The sequence below is a fragment of the Entelurus aequoreus genome, linkage group LG13 (assembly GCF_033978785.1).
Source record: "Entelurus aequoreus isolate RoL-2023_Sb linkage group LG13, RoL_Eaeq_v1.1, whole genome shotgun sequence".
Classification (NCBI taxonomy): domain Eukaryota; kingdom Metazoa; phylum Chordata; class Actinopteri; order Syngnathiformes; family Syngnathidae; genus Entelurus; species Entelurus aequoreus.
The window spans coordinates 7902620-7930288 of record NC_084743.1 but is presented as its reverse complement, the minus strand read 5'-3'; the positions used below and the strand labels follow the sequence as shown (position 1 = coordinate 7930288).

Here is a 27669-nt window from a genome sequence, read left to right as displayed (position 1 = left end):
TACTGGTGTAGGTCTTACTGCAATGGAGGACAGGTCATTGTGACAACAACAACAACTGGTGTAAAGACTAGTCTGCAATGGAGGACAGTCATGTGACAACAACAACAACTGTGTAAAGACTAGTCTGCAATGGAGGACAGGTCATGTGACAACAACAACAACTGGTGTAAAGACTAGTCTGCAATGGAGGACAGGTCATGTGACAACACAACAACTGGTGTAAAGACTAGTCTGCAATGGAGGACAGGTCATGTGACAACAACAACAAACTGGTGTAAAGACTAGTCTGCAATGGAGGACAGTCATGTGACAACAACAACAACTGGTGTAAAGACTAGTCTGCAATGGAGGACAGGTCATGTGACAACAACAACAACTGGTGTAAAGACTAGTCTGCAATGGAGGACAGGTCATGTGACAACAACAACAACTGGTGTAAAGACTAGTCTGCAATGGAGGACAGGTCATGTGACAACAACAACAACTGGTGTAAAGACTAGTCTGCAATGGAGGACAGGTCATGTGACAACAACAACAACTGGTGTAAAGACTAGTCTGCAATGGAGGACAGGTCATGTGACAACAACAACAACTGTGTAAAGACTAGTCTGCAATGGAGGACAGGTCATGTGACAACAACAACAACTGTGTAAAGACTAGTCTGCAATGGAGGACAGGTCATGTGACACAACAACAACTGGTGTAAAGACTAGTCTGCAATGGAGGACAGGTCATGTGACAACAACAACAACTGGTGTAAAGACTAGTCTGCAATGGAGGACAGGTCATGTGACAACAACAACAACTGTGTAAAGACTAGTCTGCAATGGAGGACAGGTCATGTGACAACAACAACAACTGGTGTAAAGACTAGTCTGCAATGGAGGACAGGTCATGTGACAACAACAACAACTGGTGTAAAGACTAGTCTGCAATGGAGGACAGGTCATGTGACAACAACAACAACTGGTGTAAAGACTAGTCTGCAATGGAGGACAGGTCATGTGACAACAACAACAACTGGTGTAAAGACTAGTCTGCAATGGAGGACAGGTCATGTGACAACAACAACAACTGGTGTAAAGACTAGTCTGCAATGGAGGACAGGTCATGTGACAACAACAACAACTGATGTAAAGACTAGTCTGCAATGGAGGACAGGTCATGTGACAACAACAACAACTGGTGTAAAGACTAGTCTGCAATGGAGGACAGGTCATGTGACAACAACAACAACTGGTGTAAAGACTAGTCTGCAATGGAGGACAGGTCATGTGACAACAACAACAACTGGTGTAAAGACTAGTCTGCAATGGAGGACAGGTCATGTGACAACAACAACAACTGTTGTAAAGACTAGTCTGCAATGGAGGACAGGTCATGTGACAACAACAACAACTGGTGTAAAGACTAGTCTGCAATGGAGGACAGGTCATGTGACAACAACAACGACTGGTGTAAAGACTAGTCTGCAATGGAGGACAGGTCATGTGACAACAACAACAACTGGTGTAAAGACTAGTCTGCAATGGAGGACAGGTCATGTGACAACAACAACAACTGTTGTAAAGACTAGTCTGCAATGGAGGACAGGTCATGTGACAACAACAACAACTGGTGTAAAGACTAGTCTGCAATGGAGGACAGGTCATGTGACAACAACAACTGGTGTAAAGACTAGTCTGCAATGGAGGACAGGTCATGTGACAACAACAACAACTGGTGTAAAGACTAGTCTGCAATGGAGGACAGGTCATGTGACAACAACAACAACTGATGTAAAGACTAGTCTGCAATGGAGGACAGGTCATGTGACAACAACAACAACTGGTGTAAAGACTAGTCTGCAATGGAGGACAGGTCATGTGACAACAACAACAACTGGTGTAAAGACTAGTCTGCAATGGAGGACAGGTCATGTGACAACAACAACAACTGGTGTAAAGACTAGTCTGCAATGGAGGACAGGTCATGTGACAACAACAACAACTGGTGTAAAGACTAGTCTGCAATGGAGGACAGGTCATGTGACAACAACAACAACTGGTGTAAAGACTAGTCTGCAATGGAGGACAGGTCATGTGACAACAACAACTGGTGTAAAGACTAGTCTGCAATGGAGGACAGGTCATGTGACAACAACAACAACTGATGTAAAGACTAGTCTGCAATGGAGGACAGGTCATGTGACAACAACAACTGGTGTAAAGACTAGTCTGCAATGGAGGACAGGTCATGTGACAACAACAACGACTGGTGTAAAGACTAGTCTGCAATGGACAGGTCATGTGACAACAACAACAACTGGTGTAAAGACTAGTCTGCAATGGAGGACAGGTCATGTGACAACAACAACAACTGGTGTAAAGACTAGTCTGCAATGGAGGACAGGTCATGTGACAACAACAACAACTGATGTAAAGACTAGTCTGCAATGGAGGACAGGTCATGTGACAACAACAACAACTGGTGTAAAGACTAGTCTGCAATGGAGGACAGGTCATGTGACAACAACAACGAGGTCTCTTTAAGACTTTTTTATTTGCGACAAACAAAACTAAAACAGCAAAAGTATTTTTCTTGTTGCATGGAGATCAACAGGAGCAAAAAGTGCACATTTGAACAACTACGTTGAGTAAAATGCAACTTCAAAATAAAAGCACATATTTTGGCCAAAGTACAAAATTCAGTCCCTGAATTGAAAGATTTGATTTCCTGGCTGAAAAGTGAAATAAAAAGTCAAAAAGTAGCAACTTGAAGACTTTTCTCCAACAAACTCCTTGTTAGCTAACGATGCTAATGAGATAAGAAGCACGCTAACGTTAAATCAGCCTTTTAGTGAGAAGTCATGAAATAGAAGATATTACAATAAAAAGTCTTATTTCCTGTTGGCTTCTTCAAGACGTTGAACTTGAAATGGTCACGTGGTCATCAACAACAATAATAACAATAATAATAATAATAATAATAATAATAATAATAATACTACATCAGGTTTGTTATGTCCAAAAACATTTCAAGTGAGTCGAGTCGTGTTGCAGACAAAACTTTGGTGAGGATGGTTTTATTGTCATTGACTGTTTCCATGACAACTGATGGATCAGGTCATGGTGAGAAGCAAGAGGAGGCGGAGCCACCAGGAAGAGGGCGTGTCTCAGGTGTCCTGGTAGGGCAGGTGGAAGCAGTCGTCGTCCGGCGACCAGAAGGAGGGCGGAGCCTTGTGGTGAAGTTCTCTGCGCACGCAGCGAGGACACGGCCGCGCCTTCTGGCGACACGCCGCGTGGAAGACGGCGCCGCAGCCCTCGCACCTGCAACAGGACAGAGTCTTCAACCCACCTGTGGGTGGCGCTCTCCTGGAAGGGGAAGATGAGTCTTCAACTCACCTGTGGGTGGCGCTCTCCTGGAAGGGGAAGATGAGCTGCTGCTGCTGACACAGCTCACACACCAGACCCTTGTCCCGACACTGGCTGCAGTCCAACACGTGGGCGCTGGAACACTTCACCACCTTGGACAGGAAGGGAGCCAGCTGGCCGTCCACCACCTGCCAGGAGGAGGAGGAGAGAATAGAAGAAAAAAAGAAGGACAAAAGAATACAAGACGGAAAAGATTGAGAAGAAAAACTAAGGAGAAGAAGTACTAGACGTGATGTAAACTGGCAAAGTGTTGAAGACCCGACTTCTATCCATGCAACGGGTGTCCAAAGAGGTGTACCTGACGACTAGCAATTGGTAGATCAAGTTGCAGCTGGATTGGAATCATCCATCTACTGGTGGTGTACGATTAACAAGAATGTTGACAGAATAAACTACGTCCACTACAACGTACAGAGATTAGGAAATTGGACACAGGCCAGACTTGAAGACGTCGCTGATCAAATCGCCGCCACCTCCCTTATGGCCTTTCAAACCCGGATGGCGCTGGACATGTTAGCGGAACAAGGAGAGGTGTGCACAATATTGGGTGAACAGTGTTGCACTTCATACCAAACACTGATGCAGAAGATAGCCTGACCAGAGCACTGGAAGGCCCGCACACCCTCAACGGTCAAATGAAAGAGCACTCTGGCATAGATACATCTATGTTGGATGTGTTGGGCAAATACAAGTATCATCAATTCTAGTATCTATGGCTGTTTGCAGCAATACTGACGCTGTGTGGATGTTGTTGTATTCCCTGTCTGCGTTCTCTGCTTAACCGTCTGATCACCACAGCGATTAGCCCAGCAGATGATAGAACTGTTCAGATGCACCTTCTGGCGGACCACAAGAAAGATGGATCTGATGACGAGGGTACCTACCTGGACGGTGTTCCTGATCTGTTTTCAGACCCTGGTGACTATATATAAAAATTGAAAAGAAAAAAAAATGATGATGTTGAACTCTGAGTGTAAACATAACTTGGCCCTAGGGAACTTGGCCCTAGGGAACTTGGCCCTAGGGAAATGAACTATTAACTGAAAATCGCAAGAAGAAGTTATTGGGGATAAGAAGAGTCTGGGGAAGTTATGTGATAAACAGGAGGGAAATGTTACAATAATTATGTACATATTATCTTATGCTTAAAGTCCTACTGAAAGCCACTACTAGCGACCACGCAGTCTGATAGTTTATATATCAATGATGACATCTTAACATTGCAACACATGCCAATACGACCGGGTTAACTTATAAAGTGACATTTTACATTTCCCAGGAAATATCCTGCTGAAAACGTCTCGGTATGATGACGTTTGCGCGTGACGTCACGGATTGTAGCAGACATTTTGGAACAGCACGGTGGCCAGCTTAAGTCGTCTGTTTTCATCACAAAATTCCACAGTATTGTGGACATCTGTGTTGGTGAATCTTTTGCAATTTGTTTAATGAACAATGGAGACTGCAAAGAAGAAAGCTGTAGGTGGGATCGGTGTATTAGCGGCTGGCTACAGCAACACAACCAGGAGGACTTTGAGTTGGATAGCAGGCACGCTATCCGATGCTAGCCGCCGACCGCACGATGATCGGGTGAAGTCCTTCGTCACGCCGTCGATCGCTGGAACGCAGGTGAGCACGGGTGTTGATGAGCAGATGAGGGCTGGCGTAGGTGGAGAGCTAATGTTTTTAGCATAGCTCTGTCGAGGTCCCGTAGCTAAGTTAGTTTCAATGGCGTCGTTAGCAACAGCATTGCTAGGCTTCGCCAGCATTAACCGTGTAGTTACATGTCCAGGGTTTAGTTCAGTGTCTCCTGAGAGTACAAGTAATTAGTAGTATTGTTGATCTTCGGTCTATCCTTCCAGTCAGGGGCATGTTTCTTCTGTTTCTATCTGCAGTTAAGCACGATGCTATCACGTTAGCTCCGAAGCTAAAGTGCTTCGCCGATGTATTGTCGTGGAGATAAAAGTCACTGAATGTCCATTTCGCGTTCTGGACTCTCATTTTCAAGAGGATATAGTATCCCAGGTGGTTTACAATACAAATCTGTGATCCACAATAGAAAAAGGAGAGAGTGTGGAATCCAATGAGCCAGCTTGTACCTAAGTTACGCTCAGAGCGAAAAAAGATACGTCCTGCACTGCACTCTAGTCCTTCACTCTCACGTTCCTCATCCACAAATCTTTCATCCTCGCTCAAATTAATTGGGTAATCGTTGCTTTCTCGGTCCGAATCTCTCTCGCTGCTGGTGGCCATGATTGTAAACAATGTGCAGATGTGAGGAGCTCCACAACGTGTGATGTCACGCTACTTCTGCTGGTGGCCATGATTGTAAACAATGTGCAGATGTGAGGAGCTCCACAACCTGTGACGTCACGCTACTTCTGCTGGTGGCCATGATTGTAAACAATGTGCAGATGTGAGGAGCTCCACAACCTGTGATGTCACGCTACTTCTGCTGGTGGCCATGATTGTAAACAATGTGCAGATGTGAGGAGCTCCACAACCTGTGATGTCACACTACTTCTGCTGGTGGCCATGATTGTAAACAATGTGCAGATGTGAGGAGCTCCACAACGTGTGATGTCACGCTACTTCTGCTGGTGGCCATGATTGTAAACAATGTGCAGATGTGAGGAGCTCCACAACCTGTGACGTCACGCTACTTCTGCTGGTGGCCATGATTGTAAACAATGTGCAGATGTGAGGCGCTCCACAACCTGTGATGTCACACTACTTCTGCTGGTGGCCATGATTGTAAACAATGTGCAGATGTGAGGAGCTCCACAACGTGTGATGTCACGCTACTTCTGCTGGTGGCCATGATTGTAAACAATGTGCAGATGTGAGGAGCTCCACAACGTGTGATGTCACGCTACTTCTGCTGGTGGCCATGATTGTAAACAATGTGCAGATGTGAGGAGCTCCACAACCTGTGACGTCACGCTACTTCTGCTGGTGGCCATGATTGTAAACAATGTGCAGATGTGAGGAGCTCCACAACCTGTGATGTCACACTACTTCTGCTGGTGGCCATGATTGTAAACAATGTGCAGATGTGAGGAGCTCCACAACGTGTGATGTCACGCTACTTCTGCTGCTGGCCATGATTGTAAACAATGTGCAGATGTGAGGAGCTCCACAACGTGTGACGTCACGCTACTTCTGCTGGTGGCCATGATTGTAAACAATGTGCAGATGTGAGGAGCTCCACAACCTGTGATGTCACGCTACTTCTGCTGGTGGCCATGATTGTAAACAATGTGCAGATGTGAGGAGCTCCACAACGTGTGATGTCACGCTACTTCTGCTGGTGGCCATGATTGTAAACAATGTGCAGATGTGAGGCGCTCCACAACCTGTGATGTCACGCTACTTCTGCTGGTGGCCATGATTGTAAACAATGTGCAGATGTGAGGAGCTCCACAACCTGTGATGTCACGCTACTTCTGCTGGTGGCCATGATTGTAAACAATGTGCAGATGTGAGGAGCTCCACAACCTGTGATGTCACACTACTTCTGCTGGTGGCCATGATTGTAAACAATGTGCAGATGTGAGGCGCTCCACAACCTGTGATGTCACGCTACTTCTGCTGGTGGCCATGATTGTAAACAATGTGCAGATGTGAGGAGCTCCACAACCTGTGATGTCACGCTACTTCTGCTGGTGGCCATGATTGTAAACAATGTGCAGATGTGAGGAGCTCCACAACCTGTGATGTCACACTACTTCTGCTGGTGGCCATGATTGTAAACAATGTGCAGATGTGAGGAGCTCCACAACCTGTGATGTCACGCTACTTCTGCTGGTGGCCATGATTGTAAACAATGTGCAGATGTGAGGAGCTCCACAACCTGTGATGTCACACTACTTCTGCTGGTGGCCATGATTGTAAACAATGTGCAGATGTGAGGAGCTCCACAACCTGTGATGTCACGCTACTTCTGCTGGTGGCCATGATTGTAAACAATGTGCAGATGTGAGGAGCTCCACAAACTGTGATGTCACGCTACTTCTGCTGGTGGCCATGATTGTAAACAATGTGCAGATGTGAGGCGCTCCACAACCTGTGATGTCACACTACTTCTGCTGGTGGCCATGATTGTAAACAATGTGCAGATGTGAGGAGCTCCACAACGTGTGATGTCACGCTACTTCTGCTGGTGGCCATGATTGTAAACAATGTGCAGATGTGAGGCGCTCCACAACCTGTGATGTCACGCTACTTCTGCTGGTGGCCATGATTGTAAACAATGTGCAGATGTGAGGAGCTCCACAACGTGTGATGTCACGCTACTTCTGCTGGTGGCCATGATTGTAAACAATGTGCAGATGTGAGGAGCTCCACAACCTGTGATGTCACACTACTTCTGCTGGTGGCCATGATTGTAAACAATGTGCAGATGTGAGGAGCTCCACAACGTGTGATGTCACGTTACTTCTGCTGGTGGCCATGATTGTAAACAATGTGCAGATGTGAGGAGCTCCACAACGTGTGATGTCACGCTACTTCTGCTGCTGGCCATGATTGTAAACAATGTGCAGATGTGAGGAGCTCCACAACGTGTGATGTCACGCTACTTCTGCTGCTGGCCATGATTGTAAACAATGTGCAGATGTGAGGAGCTCCACAACCTGTGATGTCACGCTACTTCTGCTGGTGGCCATGATTGTAAACAATGTGCAGATGTGAGGAGCTCCACAACCTGTGACGTCACGCTACTTCTGCTGGTGGCCATGATTGTAAACAATGTGCAGATGTGAGGAGCTCCACAACCTGTGATGTCACACTACTTCTGCTGGTGGCCATGATTGTAAACAATGTGCAGATGTGAGGAGCTCCACAACCTGTGATGTCACGCTACTTCTGCTGGTGGCCATGATTGTAAACAATGTGCAGATGTGAGGAGCTCCACAACCTGTGATGTCACGCTACTTCTGCTGCTGGCCATGATTGTAAACAATGTGCAGATGTGAGGAGCTCCACAACCTGTGATGTCACACTACTTCTGCTGGTGGCCATGATTGTAAACAATGTGCAGATGTGAGGAGCTCCACAACCTGTGATGTCACGCTACTTCTGCTGGTGGCCATGATTGTAAACAATGTGCAGATGTGAGGCGCTCCACAACCTGTGATGTCACGCTACTTCTGCTGGTGGCCATGATTGTAAACAATGTGCAGATGTGAGGAGCTCCACAACGTGTGATGTCACACTACTTCTGCTGGTGGCCATGATTGTAAACAATGTGCAGATGTGAGGAGCTCCACAACGTGTGATGTCACGCTACTTCTGCTGGTGGCCATGATTGTAAACAATGTGCAGATGTGAGGAGCTCCACAACGTGTGATGTCACGCTACTTCTGCTGGTGGCCATGATTGTAAACAATGTGCAGATGTGAGGAGCTCCACAACCTGTGATGTCACGCTACTTCTGCTGGTGGCCATGATTGTAAACAATGTGCAGATGTGAGGAGCTCCACAACCTGTGATGTCACGCTACTTCTGCTGGTGGCCATGATTGTAAACAATGTGCAGATGTGAGGAGCTCCACAACCTGTGATGTCACGCTACTTCTGCTGGTGGCCATGATTGTAAACAATGTGCAGATGTGAGGAGCTCCACAACCTGTGATGTCACGCTACTTCTGCTGGTGGCCATGATTGTAAACAATGTGCAGATGTGAGGAGCTCCACAACCTGTGATGTCACAGGTTGTGGAGCTCCTCACATCCGCACATGATTGTAAACAATGTGCAGATGTGAGGAGCTCCACAACGTGTGATGTCACACTACTTCTGCTGGTGGCCATGATTGTAAACAATGTGCAGATGTGAGGAGCTCCACAACGTGTGATGTCACGCTACTTCTGCTGGTGGCCATGATTGTAAACAATGTGCAGATGTGAGGAGCTCCACAACGTGTGATGTCACGCTACTTCTGCTGGTGGCCATGATTGTAAACAATGTGCAGATGTGAGGAGCTCCACAACCTGTGATGTCACGCTACTTCTGCTGGTGGCCATGATTGTAAACAATGTGCAGATGTGAGGAGCTCCACAACCTGTGATGTCACGCTACTTCTGCTGGTGGCCATGATTGTAAACAATGTGCAGATGTGAGGAGCTCCACAACCTGTGATGTCACACTACTTCTGCTGGTGGCCATGATTGTAAACAATGTGCAGATGTGAGGCGCTCCACAACCTGTGATGTCACGCTACTTCTGCTGGTGGCCATGATTGTAAACAATGTGCAGATGTGAGGCGCTCCACAACGTGTGATGTCACGCTACTTCTGCTGGTGGCCATGATTGTAAACAATGTGCAGATGTGAGGAGCTCCACAACCTGTGATGTCACACTACTTCTGCTGGTGGCCATGATTGTAAACAATGTGCAGATGTGAGGAGCTCCACAACCTGTGATGTCACGCTACTTCTGCTGGTGGCCATGATTGTAAACAATGTGCAGATGTGAGGAGCTCCACAACCTGTGACGTCACGCTACTTCCGCTACAGGCAAGGCTTTTTTATTAGCGACCAAAAGTTGCAAACTTTATCGTCGATGTTCTCTACTAAATCCTTTCAGTAAAAATATGTCAATATGGCGAAATGATCAAGTATGACACATAGAATGGATCTGCCATTCCCGTTTAAATAAGAACATTTCATTTCAGTAGGCCTTTAAGGGCCGTTGCTACAGTTATTATCAATTGTGCTGAAGTTGTACTTTTCTATCTGTGCAAAGGGACAACTTGCAACCCTAAGATTGCGAGTCGTCTCATATCAGTGTTTGTGTCCAGACTCGGCCTGCTGACTGCCAAGGCCGAACATGGAGTACCATGACGCAGACAAAGCAGACACAGGGCGATATCACGAGTGTCAGCACATTTGCATTTGTGAATAATCACATATTGTGTCTAACTGGGGCTGCTGAGATGACCCCCCTTCCTTCAGAGGCAGCCTCAGTGATGGAACCAGAGACTTCCCAAATAAATAGAGGAGCACGTGGGACTGTACCTTAGACTGTAGGTTGGAACTGTAACTAGAGTACAGCCCATAACGTCACTCCTCATGGAGCATAATTGAACTCTGCATGATTCCTTGACTTAGTTTGATGCAACACTTGACTTAGTTTCATGCAACACTTGACTTAGTTTGATGCAACACTTGACTTAGTTTGATGTAACACTTGACTTAGTTTGATGCAACACTTGACTTAGTTTGATGTAACACTTGACTTAGTTTGATGTAACACTTGACTTAGTTTGATGCAACACTTGACTTAGTTTGATGTAACACTTGACTTAGTTTGATGCAACACTTGACTTAGTTTGATATAACACATGACTTAGTTTGATATAACACATGACTTAGTTTGATGCAACACATGACTTAGTTTGATATAACACATGACTTAGTTTGATATAACACATGACTTAGTTTGATATAACACATGACTTAGTTTGATGCAACACATGACTTAGTTTGATATAACACATGACTTAGTTTGATATAACACTTGACTTAGTTTGATGCAACACATGACTTAGTTTGATATAACACATGACTTAGTTTGATATAACACTTGACTTAGTTTGATGCAACACATGACTTAGTTTGATATAACACATGACTTAGTTTGATATAACACTTGACTTAGTTTGATATAACACTTGACTTAGTTTGATATAACACTTGACTTAGTTTGATGCAACACTTGACTTAGTTTGATGTAACACTTGACTTAGTTTGATGCAACACTTGACTTAGTTTGATATAACACATGACTTAGTTTGATATAACACATGACTTAGTTTGATGCAACACATGACTTAGTTTGATATAACACATGACTTAGTTTGATATAACACATGACTTAGTTTGATATAACACTTGACTTAGTTTGATGCAACACATGACTTAGTTTGATATAACACATGACTTAGTTTGATATAACACTTGACTTAGTTTGATATAACACTTGACTTAGTTTGATATAACACTTGACTTAGTTTGATATAACACATGACTTAGTTTGATGTAACACTTGACTTAGTTTGATGTAACACTTGACTTGGTTTGATATAACACTTGACTTAGTTTGATGTAACACTTGACTTAGTTTGATGTAACACTTGACTTGGTTTGATATAACACTTGACTTAGTTTGATGCAACACTTGACTTAGTTTGATATAACACTTGACTTAGTTTGATGCAACACTTGACTTAGTTTGATGCAACACTTGACTTAGTTTCATGCAACACTTGACTTAGTTTGATGCAACACTTGACTTAGTTTGATGTAACACTTGACTTAGTTTGATGCAACACTTGACTTAGTTTGATGTAACACTTGACTTAGTTTGATGTAACACTTGACTTAGTTTGATATAACACATGACTTAGTTTGATGTAACACTTGACTTAGTTTGATGCAACACTTGACTTAGTTTGATATAACACATGACTTAGTTTGATATAACACATGACTTAGTTTGATATAACACTTGACTTAGTTTGATATAACACATGACTTAGTTTGATATAACACATGACTTAGTTTGATATAACACTTGACTTAGTTTGATGCAACACATGACTTAGTTTGATATAACACATGACTTAGTTTGATATAACACTTGACTTAGTTTGATATAACACATGACTTAGTTTGATATAACACATGACTTAGTTTGATATAACACATGACTTAGTTTGATGTAACACTTGACTTAGTTTGATGTAACACTTGACTTGGTTTGATGCAACACATGACTTGGTTTGATGCAACACATGACTTAGTTTGATATAACACATGACTTGGTTTGATGCAACACATGACTTAGTTTGATATAACACTTGACTTAGTTTGATATAACACTTGACTTAGTTTGATATAACACTTGACTTAGTTTGATATAACACATGACTTGGTTTGATGCAACACATGACATAGTTTGATGTAACTCCTAAGGTGGGACAAAGAAGATGTTGGTGCAGGGCACTAGGGGTTAGGTTAGAGCGGTATGGGGAAAAAAGGTTGGTGTTGTTGCAGGACAAGCAGCACACTTGTTCATGTGCAGGAACAATTAGGAGCTGCGAGGGAACAACAGGTAGCAAACTTAAGTGGTGAAAGTAATCAAATAATGTGTTAGCAGCATAGAGCACATGCTAACATGCTAACAGAGATGCACGTCAACGACAGTGAAGACATGTCAGGTTTGGTTTTCCCGCCTGTTGATTCTCAATGCAGCAATTAGTGGGGGGCCGGGGGGGGGGGGGGGGGGGGGGATGGTCACCAACAAAACAACTCTTCTCTCATTCACACACACGTTTAGCCCCAATTAACTGCCATGCTGGCCCCATTGCAACACACACACACACACGCACGCACACACACACACACACACACACACACACACACACACACACGCACACACACACACACTAAACAATGCATGAAAATTTTGCTAGTTGTGACTTGTAATCTGCCCGGCAACAAAGTTTCCACCAAATAAATAATAATGATCATAAAAACGACTTTAACAAGACTACAAATATAATAATAATCATCATAAAAAACTACCTTAACAAGACTACAAGTAGTCTGTGTCTTGTTTCCCACATTTTTTCTTGCAAATGTATTAAAGATGAATGCAGCAACGTACAGAGACATCCTGGATGAAAACTAACTGGGAGACTAGTCAGGATAGAGGGAAAGATGAATGCAGCAACGTACAGAGACATCCTGGATGAAAACTAACTGGGAGACTAGTCAGGATAGAGGGAAAGATGAATGCAGCAACGTACAGAGACATCCTGGATGAAAACTAACTGGGAGACTAGTCAGGATAGAGGGAAAGATGAATGCAGCAACGTGCAGAGACATCCTGGATGAAAACTAACTGGGAGACTAGTCAGGATAGAGGGAAAGATGAATGCAGCAACGTGCAGAGACATCCTGGATGAAAACTAACTGGGAGACTAGTCAGGATAGAGGGAAAGATGAATGCAGCAACGTGCAGAGACATCCTGGATGAAAACTAACTGGGAGACTAGTCAGGATAGAGGGAAAGATGAATGCAGCAATGTGCAGAGACATCCTGGATGAAAACTAACTGGGAGACTAGTCAGAATAGAGGGAAAGATGAATGCAGCAACGTGCAGAGACATCCTGGATGAAAACTAACTGGGAGACTAGTCAGGATAGAGGGAAAGATGAATGCAGCAACGTGCAGAGACATCCTGGATGAAAACTAACTGGGAGACTAGTCAGGATAGAGGGAAAGATGAATGCAGCAATGTACAGAGACATCCTGGATGAAAACTAACTGGGAGACTAGTCAGGATAGAGGGAAAGATGAATGCAGCAATGTACAGAGACATCCTGGATGAAAACTAACTGGGAGACTAGTCAGGATAGAGGGAAAGATGAATGCAGCAACGTACAGAGACATCCTGGATGAAAACTAACTGGGAGACTAGTCAGGATAGAGGGAAAGATGAATGCAGCAGTGTACAGAGACATCCTGGATGAAAACTAACTGGGAGACTAGTCAGGATAGAGGGAAAGATGAATGCAGCAACGTGCAGAGACATCCTGGATGAAAAATAACTGGGAGACTAGTCAGGATAGAGGGAAAGATGAATGCAGCAACGTGCAGAGACATCCTGGATGAAAACTAACTGGGAGACTAGTCAGGATAGAGGGAAAGATGAATGCAGCAACGTGCAGAGACATCCTGGATGAAAACTAACTGGGAGACTAGTCAGGATAGAGGGAAAGATGAATGCAGCAACGTACAGAGACATCCTGGATGAAAACTAACTGGGAGACTAGTCAGGATAGAGGGAAAGATGAATGCAGCAGTGTACAGAGACATCCTGGATGAAAACTAACTGGGAGACTAGTCAGGATAGAGAGAAAGATGAATGCAGAAGTGTACAGAGACATCCTGGATGAAAACTAACTGGGAGACTAGTCAGGATAGAGGGAAAGATGAATGCAGCAGTGTACAGAGACATCCTGGATGAAAACTAACTGGGAGACTAGTCAGGATAGAGGGAAAGATGAATGCAGCAATGTACAGAGACATCCTGGATGAAAACTAACTGGGAGACTAGTCAGGATAGAGGGAAAGATGAATGCAGCAATGTACAGAGACATCCTGGATGAAAACTAACTGGGAGACTAGTCAGGATAGAGGGAAAGATGAATGCAGCAACGTACAGAGACATCCTGGATGAAAACTAACTGGGAGACTAGTCAGGATAGAGGGAAAGATGAATGCAGCAGTGTACAGAGACATCCTGGATGAAAAATAACTGGGAGACTAGTCAGGATAGAGGGAAAGATGAATGCAGCAACGTGCAGAGACATCCTGGATGAAAAATAACTGGGAGACTAGTCAGGATAGAGGGAAAGATGAATGCAGCAACGTGCAGAGACATCCTGGATGAAAACTAACTGGGAGACTAGTCAGGATAGAGGGAAAGATGAATGCAGCAACGTGCAGAGACATCCTGGATGAAAACTAACTGGGAGACTAGTCAGGATAGAGGGAAAGATGAATGCAGCAACGTACAGAGACATCCTGGATGAAAACTAACTGGGAGACTAGTCAGGATAGAGGGAAAGATGAATGCAGCAGTGTACAGAGACATCCTGGATGAAAACTAACTGGGAGACTAGTCAGGATAGAGAGAAAGATGAATGCAGAAGTGTACAGAGACATCCTGGATGAAAACTAACTGGGAGACTAGTCAGGATAGAGGGAAAGATGAATGCAGCAGTGTACAGAGACATCCTGGATGAAAACTAACTGGGAGACTAGTCAGGATAGAGGGAAAGATGAATGCAGCAACGTACAGAGACATCCTGGATGAAAACTAACTGGGAGACTAGTCAGGATAGAGAGAAAGATGAATGCAGCAACGTACAGAGACATCCTGGATGAAAACTAACTGGGAGACTAGTCAGGATAGAGAGAAAGATGAATGCAGCAACGTACAGAGACATCCTGGATGAAAACTAACTGGGAGACTAGTCAGGATAGAGAGAAAGATGAATGCAGCAACGTACAGAGACATCCTGGATGAAAACTAACTGGGAGACTAGTCAGGATAGAGGGAAAGATGAATGCAGCAACGTGCAGAGACATCCTGGATGAAAACTAACTGGGAGACTAGTCAGGATAGAGAGAAAGATGAATGCAGCAACGTACAGAGACATCCTGGATGAAAACTAACTGGGAGACTAGTCAGGATAGAGAGAAAGATGAATGCAGCAACGTACAGAGACATCCTGGATGAAAACTTTCCCATCCAAGCTGATGGAGTTGAGAGGTGGTGCAAAGAGAAGGAGAGACAGTGCCAAAGATAGGTGTGCCAAGATTGGTGTTGAAAAAGACTTGAGGGGTAATTGCTGTCAACCAAGTTTTGAACAAAGTACAAATATAGTCAATTGTATTGTTGATCCTTTCAACTTGATGTTCTATGATGTTCTATGCATCATTTGATGTGCTTTGCAAAATTCAGGTGAACTTGATGCAATAGGTCTGAATCTCCCATCATACCCAGACTTTGTGGACACTTTTATTTATTCATCATTTGCAAGATTAAAGACAAACACTTTTCACACGTGTGCGTGCATGCGTGAGACAGAGAGAGAGAGAGAGAGAGAGAGAGAGAGAGAGAGAGAGAGAGAGAGAGAGAGAGAGTGTGAGACAGAGTGTGTGTGTGTGCGTGCGCGTTTGTTTGTTTGAGTGTGTGTGTGCGTGCGCACGTACCTGCTGCAGGTCAGCAATGGAGTAGAGATGAATGTGTTGGAGCAAATACTCTCGAGGGAATATTCTGTGGAGGACAGGAAGTAACATGGTGTGAGTGTACCTAATGAAGTGGCCTGTGTGTTGGTGAGTCGTCAGCTAGGGTGTACCTAATGAAGTGGCCTGTGTGTGAGTCATCAGGTAGGGTGTACCTAATGAAGTGGCCTGTGTGTTGGTGTCGTCAGGTAGGGTGTACCTAATGAAGTGGCCTGTGTGTTGGTGAGTCGTCAGCTAGGGTGTACCTAATGAAGTGGCCTGTGTGTGAGTCATCAGGTAGGGTGTACCTAATGAAGTGGCCTGTGTGTTGGTGTCGTCAGGTAGGGTGTACCTAATCAAGTGGCCTGTGTGTTGGTGAGTCGTCAGCTAGGGTATACCTAATGAAGTGGCCTGTGTGTGAGTCATCAGGTAGGGTGTACCTAATGAAGTGGCCTGTGTGTTGGTGTCGTCAGGTAGGGTGTACCTAATCAAGTGGCCTGTGTGTTGGTGAGTCGTCAGCTAGGGTGTACCTAATGAAGTGGCCTGTGTGTGAGTCATCAGGTAGGGTGTACCTAATGAAGTGGCCTGTGTGTTGGTGTCGTCAGGTAGGGTGTACCTAATGAAGTGGCCTGTGTGTTGGTGTCGTCAGGTAGGGTGTACCTAATGAAGTGGCCTGTGTGTTGGTGTCGTCAGGTAGGGTGTACCTAATGAAGTGGCCTGTGTGTTGGTGTCGTCAGGTAGGGTGTACCTAATGAAGTGGCCTGTGTGTTGGTGTCGTCAGGTAGGGTGTACCTAATGAAGTGGCCTGTGTGTTGGTGTCGTCAGGTACGGTGTACCTAATGAAGTGGCCTGTGTGTTGGTGTCGTCAGGTAGGGTGTACCTAATCAAGTGGCCTGTGTGTTGGTGAGTCATCAGCTAGGGTGTACCTAATGAAGTGGCCTGTGTGTTGGTGAGTCATCAGGTAGGGTGTACCTAATGAAGTGGCCTGTGTGTGAGTCATCAGGTAGGGTGTACCTAATGAAGTGGCCTGTGTGTTGGTGTCGTCAGGTAGGGTGTACCTAATGAAGTGGCCTGTGTGTTGGTGTCGTCAGGTAGGGTGTACCTAATGAAGTGGCCTGTGTGTTGGTGTCGTCAGGTAGGGTGTACCTAATGAAGTGGCCTGTGTGTTGGTGTCGTCAGGTAGGGTGTACCTAATGAAGTGGCCTGTGTGTTGGTGAGTCATCAGCTAGGGTGTACCTAATGAAGTGGCCTGTGTGTTGGTGTCGTCAGGTAGGGTGTACCTAATGAAGTGGCCTGTGTGTTGGTGTCGTCAGGTAGGGTGTACCTAATGAAGTGGCCTGTGTGTTGGTGAGTCATCAGCTAGGGTGTACCTAATGAAGTGGCCTGTGTGTTGGTGAGTCATCAGCTAGGGTGTACCTAATGAAGTGGCCTGTGTGTGAGTCATCAGGTAGGGTGTACCTAATGAAGTGGCCTGTGTGTGAGTCATCAGGTAGGGTGTACCTAATGAAGTGGCCTGTGTGTTGGTGTCGTCAGGTAGGGTGTACCTAATGAAGTGGCCTGTGTGTTGGTGTCGTCAGGTAGGGTGTACCTAATGAAGTGGCGTGTGTGTGTGTCGTCAGGTAGGGTGTACCTAATGAAGTGGCCTGTGTGTTGGTGTCGTCAGGTAGGGTGTACCTAATGAAGTGGCCTGTGTGTTGGTGTCATCAGGTAGGGTGTACCTAATGAAGTGGCCTGTGTGTTGGTGTCGTCAGGTAGGGTGTACCTAATGAAGTGGCCTGTGTGTTGGTGTCGTCAGGTAGGGTGTACCTAATGAAGGGTCTCCACTTCAGTCATCATTTTTGCGCTACAGAAAGTTCTGGATGACTTCATCTCCTGACTTCTTGTGTTTGAGATGTCATTACTGCCACAAGTGGTGGAAAAGTGTACTAGAGCTGAGAAACACATCTCTACAATGGGCCCCGGCCCTATGGTTAAGAGCCAAGTTGACAAAGGGATGCGGCGGTACCTGCGTCGTAGGTCCTCTGCGACGGCGGCGCGGCAGCTGAACAGGTACGCTCGCAGCGATTGAAGGCGCTGGCGAAGGCGCAGCACCACGCGGAGCGGCTCGCAGTGCTCGTACAGAGCAGGGTTGAGCTGCTGGATGTCCAGCAGCGGCTCCTCGTAGACAAACTCCAGGAACTCCTTGGCCTGTTTGGACACCTGCAGAGCAAAGGTGTGTCATCAAGGCTGGTGGTGTGGTGTGTGGGCAGGTGACGCACCTTATGCTTGCGCGTGTCCCAGTTGTGCAGCAGGCGTGCGGGGATGAGGAAGGTGTGGTCCCGGTGGCAGCTCTGGCAGTAATACCAGCCACTGTAGCGGCACACCTTGGCCTTGCCTCTGGACACACCCACTGGGCGCTGGCAGCCTGATGATGTCATCACAGGAAGCATAGTTATGACAGGAGCCATCACACTGCTGTCATGCAGGGGCCACTGCTAACCTGAGTCCTTCTTGTGGCCCCTCTATGTCTGCCAGGAGCCATCACACTGCTGTCATGCAGGGGCCACTGCTAACCTGAGTCCTTCTTGTGGCCCCTCTATGTCTGCCAGGGGCCACTGCTAACCTGAGTCCTTCTTGTGGCCCCTCTATGTCTGCCAGGAGCCATCACACTGCTGTCATGCAGGGGCCACTGCTAACCTGAGTCCTTCTTGTGGCCCCTCTATGTCTGCCAGGAGCCATCACACTGCTGTCATGCAGGGGCCACTGCTAACCTGAGTCCTTCTTGTGGCCCCTCTATGTCTGCCAGGGGCCACTGCTAACCTGAGTCCTTCTTGTGGCCCCTCTATGTCTGCTAGGAGCCATCACACTGCTGTCATGCAGGGGCCACTGCTAACCTGAGTCCTTCTTGTGGCCCCTCTATGTCTGCCAGGAGCCATCACACTGCTGTCATGCAGGGGCCACTGCTAACCTGAGTCCTTCTTGTGGCCCCTCTTGGACATTTGCTTCAAAGGGGAACTGCACTTTTTTATTTGGTCTGTCATTCACAGTCCTTATGTAGGACAAGAACACATTTATTATTATTATTATGCATTCTAACTAGTAAAACACAGCAAGTAAGAGGTGGCTAACAATGCAGGTAATGAGAGTACACTATTGAGTCCATAAAGCCTGTCCAAAAAGCGCCAACAATACTCCATTTACATGTCATGACCTGAATATTAGTGATATTGTTATTATCAGTGCTAACACAGAGGGACTACTTTTAGAGAGCTAACTAGCTTATGCTGCTATATTGACATATTGAGCTGCTGCATCGCCTCTGAGTTGGTGAAAGTTAATTCTGGATGTCTCTCACCTGGATAGTAGAAGGTTGTGGACATAAACCCACAAGTTGATCAACTTTGACATCCAACTTAGATCTGCAGATGGCCAGAAAGACACAACAACACCCACTTCTTTATACCCTCCATGAGGATGATGATGAATTGTTGATGTAAATGGGAAGATATAAACATCCCATCAGTCTTTATCCCAGTGAGAGCAGACATTGTACAGTAAGTGGTTGTTTTATTACGTTTGTGTATCTTGTTTGGCACTTAGCAATACTGCTACATGATGCTTAGTGTTTGACTAAAGCTGCATCTGTTTAGCTTCTAAAACTAGTAGATCATCCTCCTTATAGCCAGGCTCAAAAATAGAAGTTTCTGGATCATCATTTGTCCCAAAGTAGTCTTTGTTGTCTCTCATCAAGTCTGCCATGATTAGTAGACTTGTTGTTGTTGAAGGGAAAGTGAGCGTTGTGATGCGTCTGACATTATTACTTAACGTGATCAAAATATGTAAATATGACATGTTATTATGAATGTTACTAGATACTACATCTATACTTACAGAGTGTATATAACACTTTAATGGAGGTGTTTGGATGTTTTTAGAGCACTTTTATAGATTGACTCTCATTACCTCCATTTTGCTAGTGTTTATTTACCATTTATTTACAATGCATTAAAAACAACAACATGTGTCTTACATAAGGATTGTGAATGACGGACACGTTGCCAAAAAGTGCAGTTTCCCTTTAAAGCCAGCATTTTGTTCAAATATCCTGCTGTCTGTGAGGCCGTGAAGGTGTCCTGACTCGTGACGGCATGAAAAGGCAAGAAAAAGAGAGGTGTGTGTGTCACCCTAAAAGTTGAAAAGACATTTATGAAGTCAAAGGTTTCTGAGCCCTTGCAAGGCCGGTGGGCGGGGCTTGGCAGCGCTTTAACGAGATAACCTGCCGTTAAAAAGGTGTGACTTTATGGTCCTGCAATAAATGACTCCCAAATCTAGTCAATCATGAAGATACTAGAGCAGAGGTCAAGATGTTGGCGACACGTGTGAAACGTCTGCATGACACAAGACATCAACGTCTCTCCAGAAGTAGTCACAACACACCTGAGCAACTACTGATAAATGACGTAATAATTGACACGAGTCACATGATAAATGACATAATAATTGACACGAGTCACATGATAAATGACATAATAATTGACACGAGTCACATGATAAATGACATAATAATTGACACGAGTCACATGATAAATGACATAATAATTGACACGAGTCACATGATAAATGACATAATAATTGACACGAGTCACATGATAAATGACATAATAATTGACACGAGTCACATGATAAATGACATAATAATTGACACGAGTCACATGATAAATGACATAATAATTGACACGAGTCACATGATAAATGACATAATAATTGACACGAGTCACATGATAAATGACATAATAATTGACACGAGTCACATGATAAATGACATAATAATTGACTTGAGTCACATGATAAATGACATAATAATTGACACGAGTCACATGATAAATGACATAATAATTGACACGAGTCACATGATAAATGACATAATAATTGACTTGAGTCACATGATAAATGACATAATAATTGACACGAGTCACATGATAAATGACATAATAATTGACACGAGTCACATGATAAATGACATAATAATTGACACGAGTCACATGATAAATGACATAATAATTGACACGAGTCACATGATAAATGACATAATAATTGACTTGAGTCACATGATAAATGACATAATAATTGACTTGAGTCACATGATAAATGACATAATAATTGACACGAGTCACATGATAAATGACATAATAATTGACACGAGTCACATGATAAATGACATAATAATTGACACGAGTCACATGATAAATGACATAATAATTAACACGAGTCACATGATAAATGACATAATAATTGACACGAGTCACATGATAAATGACATAATAATCGACTTGAGTCACATGATAAATGACATAATAATTGACATGAGTCACATGATAAATGACATAATAATTGACACGAGTCACATGATAAATGACATAATAATTGACACGAGTCACATGATAAATGACATAATAATTGACTTGAGTCACATGATAAATGACATAATAATTGACACGAGTCACATGATAAATGACATAATAATTGACTTGAGTCACATGATAATTAACATGATAATCTCATCTTCTAGCAGTAACATCTTCCTGTTTGTGAAGAGAGTATACTGTACATCATGTGAAATATGTTTCATGATAAATATAACTCTCATCTTCTATTGGAGCCAGGGGAAGATAAATGGCAATTCAAACGCAGCTCAAAAGGTCCACGCCCATTGTACCTCCGGGGGGGTAGGGGGGGGGGGGGAGGACGACGCGCGCTTCACTTTGACCTGGGCAGGGTGAGTGGGTGATGGGGAGGGGGGGGGGTCAGCAGGCTTTCATCTGCAGCACACCTCTGAGTGTGTGTGTGTGTGTGTGTGTGTGTGTGTGTGTGTGTGTGTGTGTGTCGCTTTGATGTGCTTTCTTTCACTCTGACAAAACACTCCAACCTGCACCACAGTGTGTGTGTGTGTGTGTGTGTGTGTGTGTGTGTGTGTGTGTGTGTGTGTGTGTGTGTGTGTGTGTGTGTGTGTGTGTGTGTGTGTGTGTGTGTGTGTGTGTGTGGTGGATGAAGAGATGTTCCAACCCAAAGTTCTATTCTGAATGTGCCAGGGTCACCAAACCTGATGGTGAGTGTGTGTCTTCTCAATGAAAACATCAATTCCCAGGTGTAATTAGCAGAGTACATTCTGATGTTAACGAGGTGTGTGTGTGTGTGTGTGTGTGTGTGTGTGTGTGTGTGTGTGTGTGTGTGTGTGTGTGTGTGTGTGTGTGTGATGAGTTGAAAGGAAGAGGGTAAAGTGGGCGGAGCTATGAAGATGAAGGAGGAGCACTTTCAGGATGTTGTAGATTCTGAAGGTGTCATGTGACTCTCACCTGCACACCTGAAGCTCTGCGCCGTCAGTCCTTTCTCCAGGGTGACACAGGTGAGAAGACTGAGGAAGCTGGTGGTGACCGACTGGCGTTTGGCTCTTTGGGCGTCTCTCTGCCTTCTCTCTCGGGACCTCAGCAGCGCCCCCTGCAGGGCCGGAGCTGCACCCACTTCCTCCTGCGCCGCCACCACCTCCCTCAGGGCCTCGGTCCACTCCTGAGCCGCGAGGGCGGTGTCCGCTCGGAGTGGCAGCGTGTGGTCGGTGAAGGCCGCCTGGAAGCGGTCGGCATGATGTGGGTGGGGCTGCACGCCCAGGCAGGATGTCAGCGGGTACTGGCGGACAGGATGTGACACGGACCCGCGGCCCTCGGTGGAGAAGGCCTGCAAAGTGGTTGTGGTCAGGACAAAGGTGAAGGTCCTCCAGTTGTTCTGGTCCAGCAGCTGGTGCAGCAGTCCTGCTTTAAGGACGTCCTGGCGCCGCTGGTTGAACAGAGGCAGCGTGGTCGGTCTGCTCGGCGGCCGGGGAAACGCTCCGGCCGAGGCCTCGCTGTCCCTGTCGGACCTTGACGGCGAAGGGGGCGACACGCGGTTCTCCTGCCTGACCGCCTGCACCTTGTCCCACATGAGCCGCCTCCACTCCGTGGCCTCCCACTGGCTGCCCGCCCTCAGCTGCACCCGCGTGCTGTTGAAGAACACGGCCTGCAGCGTTCGCAGGTCGGCGAGCAGGCCCGCCTGGCCGCACGGCGCCGGCGACACCACGCTGTGGCAGTGCGACAGCGAGTAGGCGTTGCCCAGCTGGCGGTTGGCGCTGCTGTCCAGCGTGTAGAGGCGGAGCTCGCAGGGCGTCAGCTCCACGTGACGGGAGGTCCAACGTCCTCGCTGGCCTTCACGATGCTCCATCTCAGCCTGCTTGACCACGATGCTGCTGCCCTTGTCACCTGCTACACAACACACATATACTTCACTGTCGGCACATGACCAACTATGTCACATGACCAACTACGGCACATGACCAACTATGTCACATGACCAGCTACGGCACATGACCAACTATGTCACATGACCAACTACGGCACATGACCAACTATGTCACATGACCAACTACGGCACATGACCAACTATGTCACATGACCAGCTACGGCACATGACCAACTATGTCACATGACCAAATACGTCACATGACCAACTATGTCACATGACCAACTACGGCACATGACCAACTATGTCACATGACCAACTACGGCACATGACCAACTATGTCACATGACCAACTACGGCACATGACCAACTATGTCACATGACCAGCTACGGCACATGACCAACTATGTCACATGACCAGCTACGGCACATGACCAACTATGTCACATGACCAGCTACGGCACATGACCAACTATGTCACATGACCAGCTACGGCACATGACCAACTATGTCACATGACCAACTACGGCACATGACCAACTATGTCACATGACCAACTACGGCACATGACCAACTATGTCACATGACCAGCTACGGCACATGACCAACTATGTCACATGACCAAATACGTCACATGACCAACTATGTCACATGACCAACTACGGCACATGACCAACTATGTCACATGACCAACTACGGCACATGACCAACTATGTCACATGACCAGCTACGGCACATGACCAACTATGTCACATGACCAGCTACGGCACATGACCAACTATGTCACATGACCAGCTACGGCACATGACTAACTATGTCACATGACCAACTACGTCACATGACCAACTATGTCACATGACCAACTACGGCACATGACCAACTATGTTACATGGCCAACTACGTCACATGACCAACTACGTCACATGACCAACTATGTCACATGACCAACTACGTCACATGACCAACTACAGCACATGACCAACTACAGCACATGACCAACTACGTCACATGACCAACTACGTCACATGACCAACTACGTCACATGACCAACTACGTCACATGACCAACTATGTCACATGACCAACTACGGCACATGACCAACTATGTCACATGACCAGCTACGGCACATGACCAACTATGTCACATGACCAGCTACGGCACATGACCAACTATGTCACATGACCAACTACGGCACATGACCAACTATGTCACATGACCAACTACGGCACATGACCAACTATGTCACATGACCAGCTACGGCACATGACCAACTATGTCACATGACCAAATACGGCACATGACTAACTATGTCACATGACCAACTACGTCACATGACCAACTATGTCACATGACCAACTATGTTACATGGCCAACTACGTCACATGACCAACTACGTCACATGACCAACTATGTCACATGACCAACTACAGCACATGACCAACTACAGCACATGACCAACTACGTCACATGACCAACTACGTCACATGACCAACTACGTCACATGACCAACTACGTCACATGACCAACTATGTCCCATGACCAACTACGTAACATGCCCAACTACGTCACATGACCAACTACGTCACATGACCAACTACAGCACATGACCAACTACGTCACATGACCAACTACGTCACATGACCAACTACATCACATGACCAACTACATCACATGACCAACTACAGCACATGACCAACTACATCACATGACCAACTACGTCACATGACCAACTATGTCACATGACCAACTACGTCACATGACCAACTACATCACATGACCAACTACGTCACATGACCAACTACGTCACATGACCAACTATGTCACATGACCAACTACGTCACATGACCAACTACGTAACATGCCCAACTACGTCACATGACCAACTACGTCACATGACCAACTACAGCACATGACCAACTACGTCACATGACCAACTACGTCACATGACCAACTACATCACATGACCAACTACATCACATGACCAACTACAGCACATGACCAACTACATCACATGACCAACTACGTCACATGACCAACTATGTCACATGACCAACTACGTCACATGACCAACTACATCACATGACCAACTACGTCACATGACCAACTATGTCACATGACCAACTACGTCACATGACCAACTAGGTCACATGCTTCATGTCACATGACCAACTACATCACATGACCAACTACGTCACATGACCAACTACGTCACATGACCAACTATGTCACATGACCAACTACGTCACATGACCAACTAGGTCACATGCTTCATGTCACATGACCAACTACGTCACATGACCAACTACGTCACATGACCAACTATGTCACATGACCAACTACGTCACATGACCAACTAGGTCACATGCTTCATGTCACATGACCAACTACAGCACATGACCAACTACGTCACATGACCAACTACGTCACATGACCAACTACATCACATGACCAACTACAGCACATGACCAACTATGTCACATGACCAACTACGTCACATGACCAACTACATCACATGACCAACTACAGCACATGACCAACTATGTCACATGACCAATTACGTCACATGACCAACTACGTCACATGACCAACTAGGTCACATGCTTTATGTCACATGACCAACTACAGCACATGACCAACTACGTCACATGACCAACTATGTCACATGACCAACTAGGTCACATGCTTCATGTCACATGACCAACTAGGTCACATGCTTCATGTCACATGACCAACTACGTCACATGACCAACTAGGTCACATGCTTCATGTCACATGACCAACTACGTCACATGACCAACTACATCACATGACCAACTATGTCACATGACCAACTACGTCACATGACCAACTATGTCACATGACCAACTACGTCACATGACCAACTAGGTCACATGCTTCATGTCACATGACCAACTACATCACATGACCAACTACGTCACATGACCAACTATGTCACATGACCAACTACGTCTCATGACCAACTAGGTCACATGCTTCATGTCACATGACCAACTACGTCACATGACCAACTACGTCACATGACCAACTACGTCACATGACCAACTAGGTCACATGCTTCATGTCACATGACCAACTAGGTCACATGCTTCATGTCACATGACCAACTACGTCACATGACCAACTAGGTCACATGCTTCATGTCACATGACCAACTACGTCACATGACCAACTACATCACATGACCAACTACGTCACATGACCAACTATGTCACATGACCAACTATGTCACATGACCAACTACGTCACATGACCAACTAGGTCACATGCTTCATGTCACATGACCAACTACATCACATGACCAACTACGTCACATGACCAACTACGTCACATGACCAACTATGTCACATGACCAACTACGTCACATGACCAACTAGGTCACATGCTTCATGTCACATGACCAACTACGTCACATGACCAACTACGTCACATGACCAACTAGGTCACATGCTTCATGTCACATGACAAACTACAGCACATGACCAACTACGTCACATGACCAACTACATCACATGACCAACTACAGCACATGACCAACTACGTCACATGACCAACTACGTCACATGACCAACTACGTCACATGACCAACTACAGCACATGACCAACTACGTCACATGACCAACTACGTCACATACCCAACTACGTCACATGACCAACTACGTCACATGACCAACTACGTCACATGACCAACTATGTCACATGACCAACTACGTCACATGACCAACTAGGTCACATGCTTCATGTCACATGACCAACTAGGTCACATGCTTCATGTCACATGACCAACTATGTCACATGACCAACTAGGTCACATGCTTCATGTCACATGACCAACTACGTCACATGACCAACTACGTCACATGACCAACTACATCACATGACCAACTACGTCACATGACCAACTACGTCACATGACCAACTATGTCACATGACCAACTACGTCACATGACCAACTAGGTCACATGCTTCATGTCACATGACCAACTAGGTCACATGCTTCATGTCACATGACCAACTACGTCACATGACCAACTACGTCACATGACCAACTATGTCACATGACCAACTACGTCACATGACCAACTACGTCACATGACCAACTACATCACATGACCAACTACGTCACATGACCAACTACAGCACATGACCAACTATGTCACATGACCAACTACGTCACATGACCAACTACGT

General features: G+C 45.6%; 2 protein-coding genes across 3 annotated transcripts in view; one reads left to right on the top strand and one right to left on the bottom strand.

Annotated features, from left to right (window-relative positions):
• LOC133663120 (transmembrane protein 237A-like) overlaps positions 1–27669 on the top strand; it is a 94931-nt gene that overhangs the window by 15430 nt on the left and 51832 nt on the right. The window lies entirely within an intron of this gene.
• LOC133663119 (pleckstrin homology domain-containing family M member 3-like) overlaps positions 2523–27669 on the bottom strand; it is a 41964-nt gene continuing 16817 nt past the window's right edge. The window contains exons 3-8 of the mRNA XM_062067351.1: positions 22548–23483; positions 18474–18619; positions 18221–18414; positions 16204–16267; positions 3384–3541; positions 2523–3308 (exon numbers count right to left, since the gene is read on the bottom strand). Coding sequence (XP_061923335.1) covers positions 3155–3308; positions 3384–3541; positions 16204–16267; positions 18221–18414; positions 18474–18619; positions 22548–23483 — 1652 coding nt within the window. The 3' untranslated portion in view covers positions 2523–3154. The remainder of the gene's footprint in view (positions 3309–3383; positions 3542–16203; positions 16268–18220; positions 18415–18473; positions 18620–22547; positions 23484–27669) is intronic.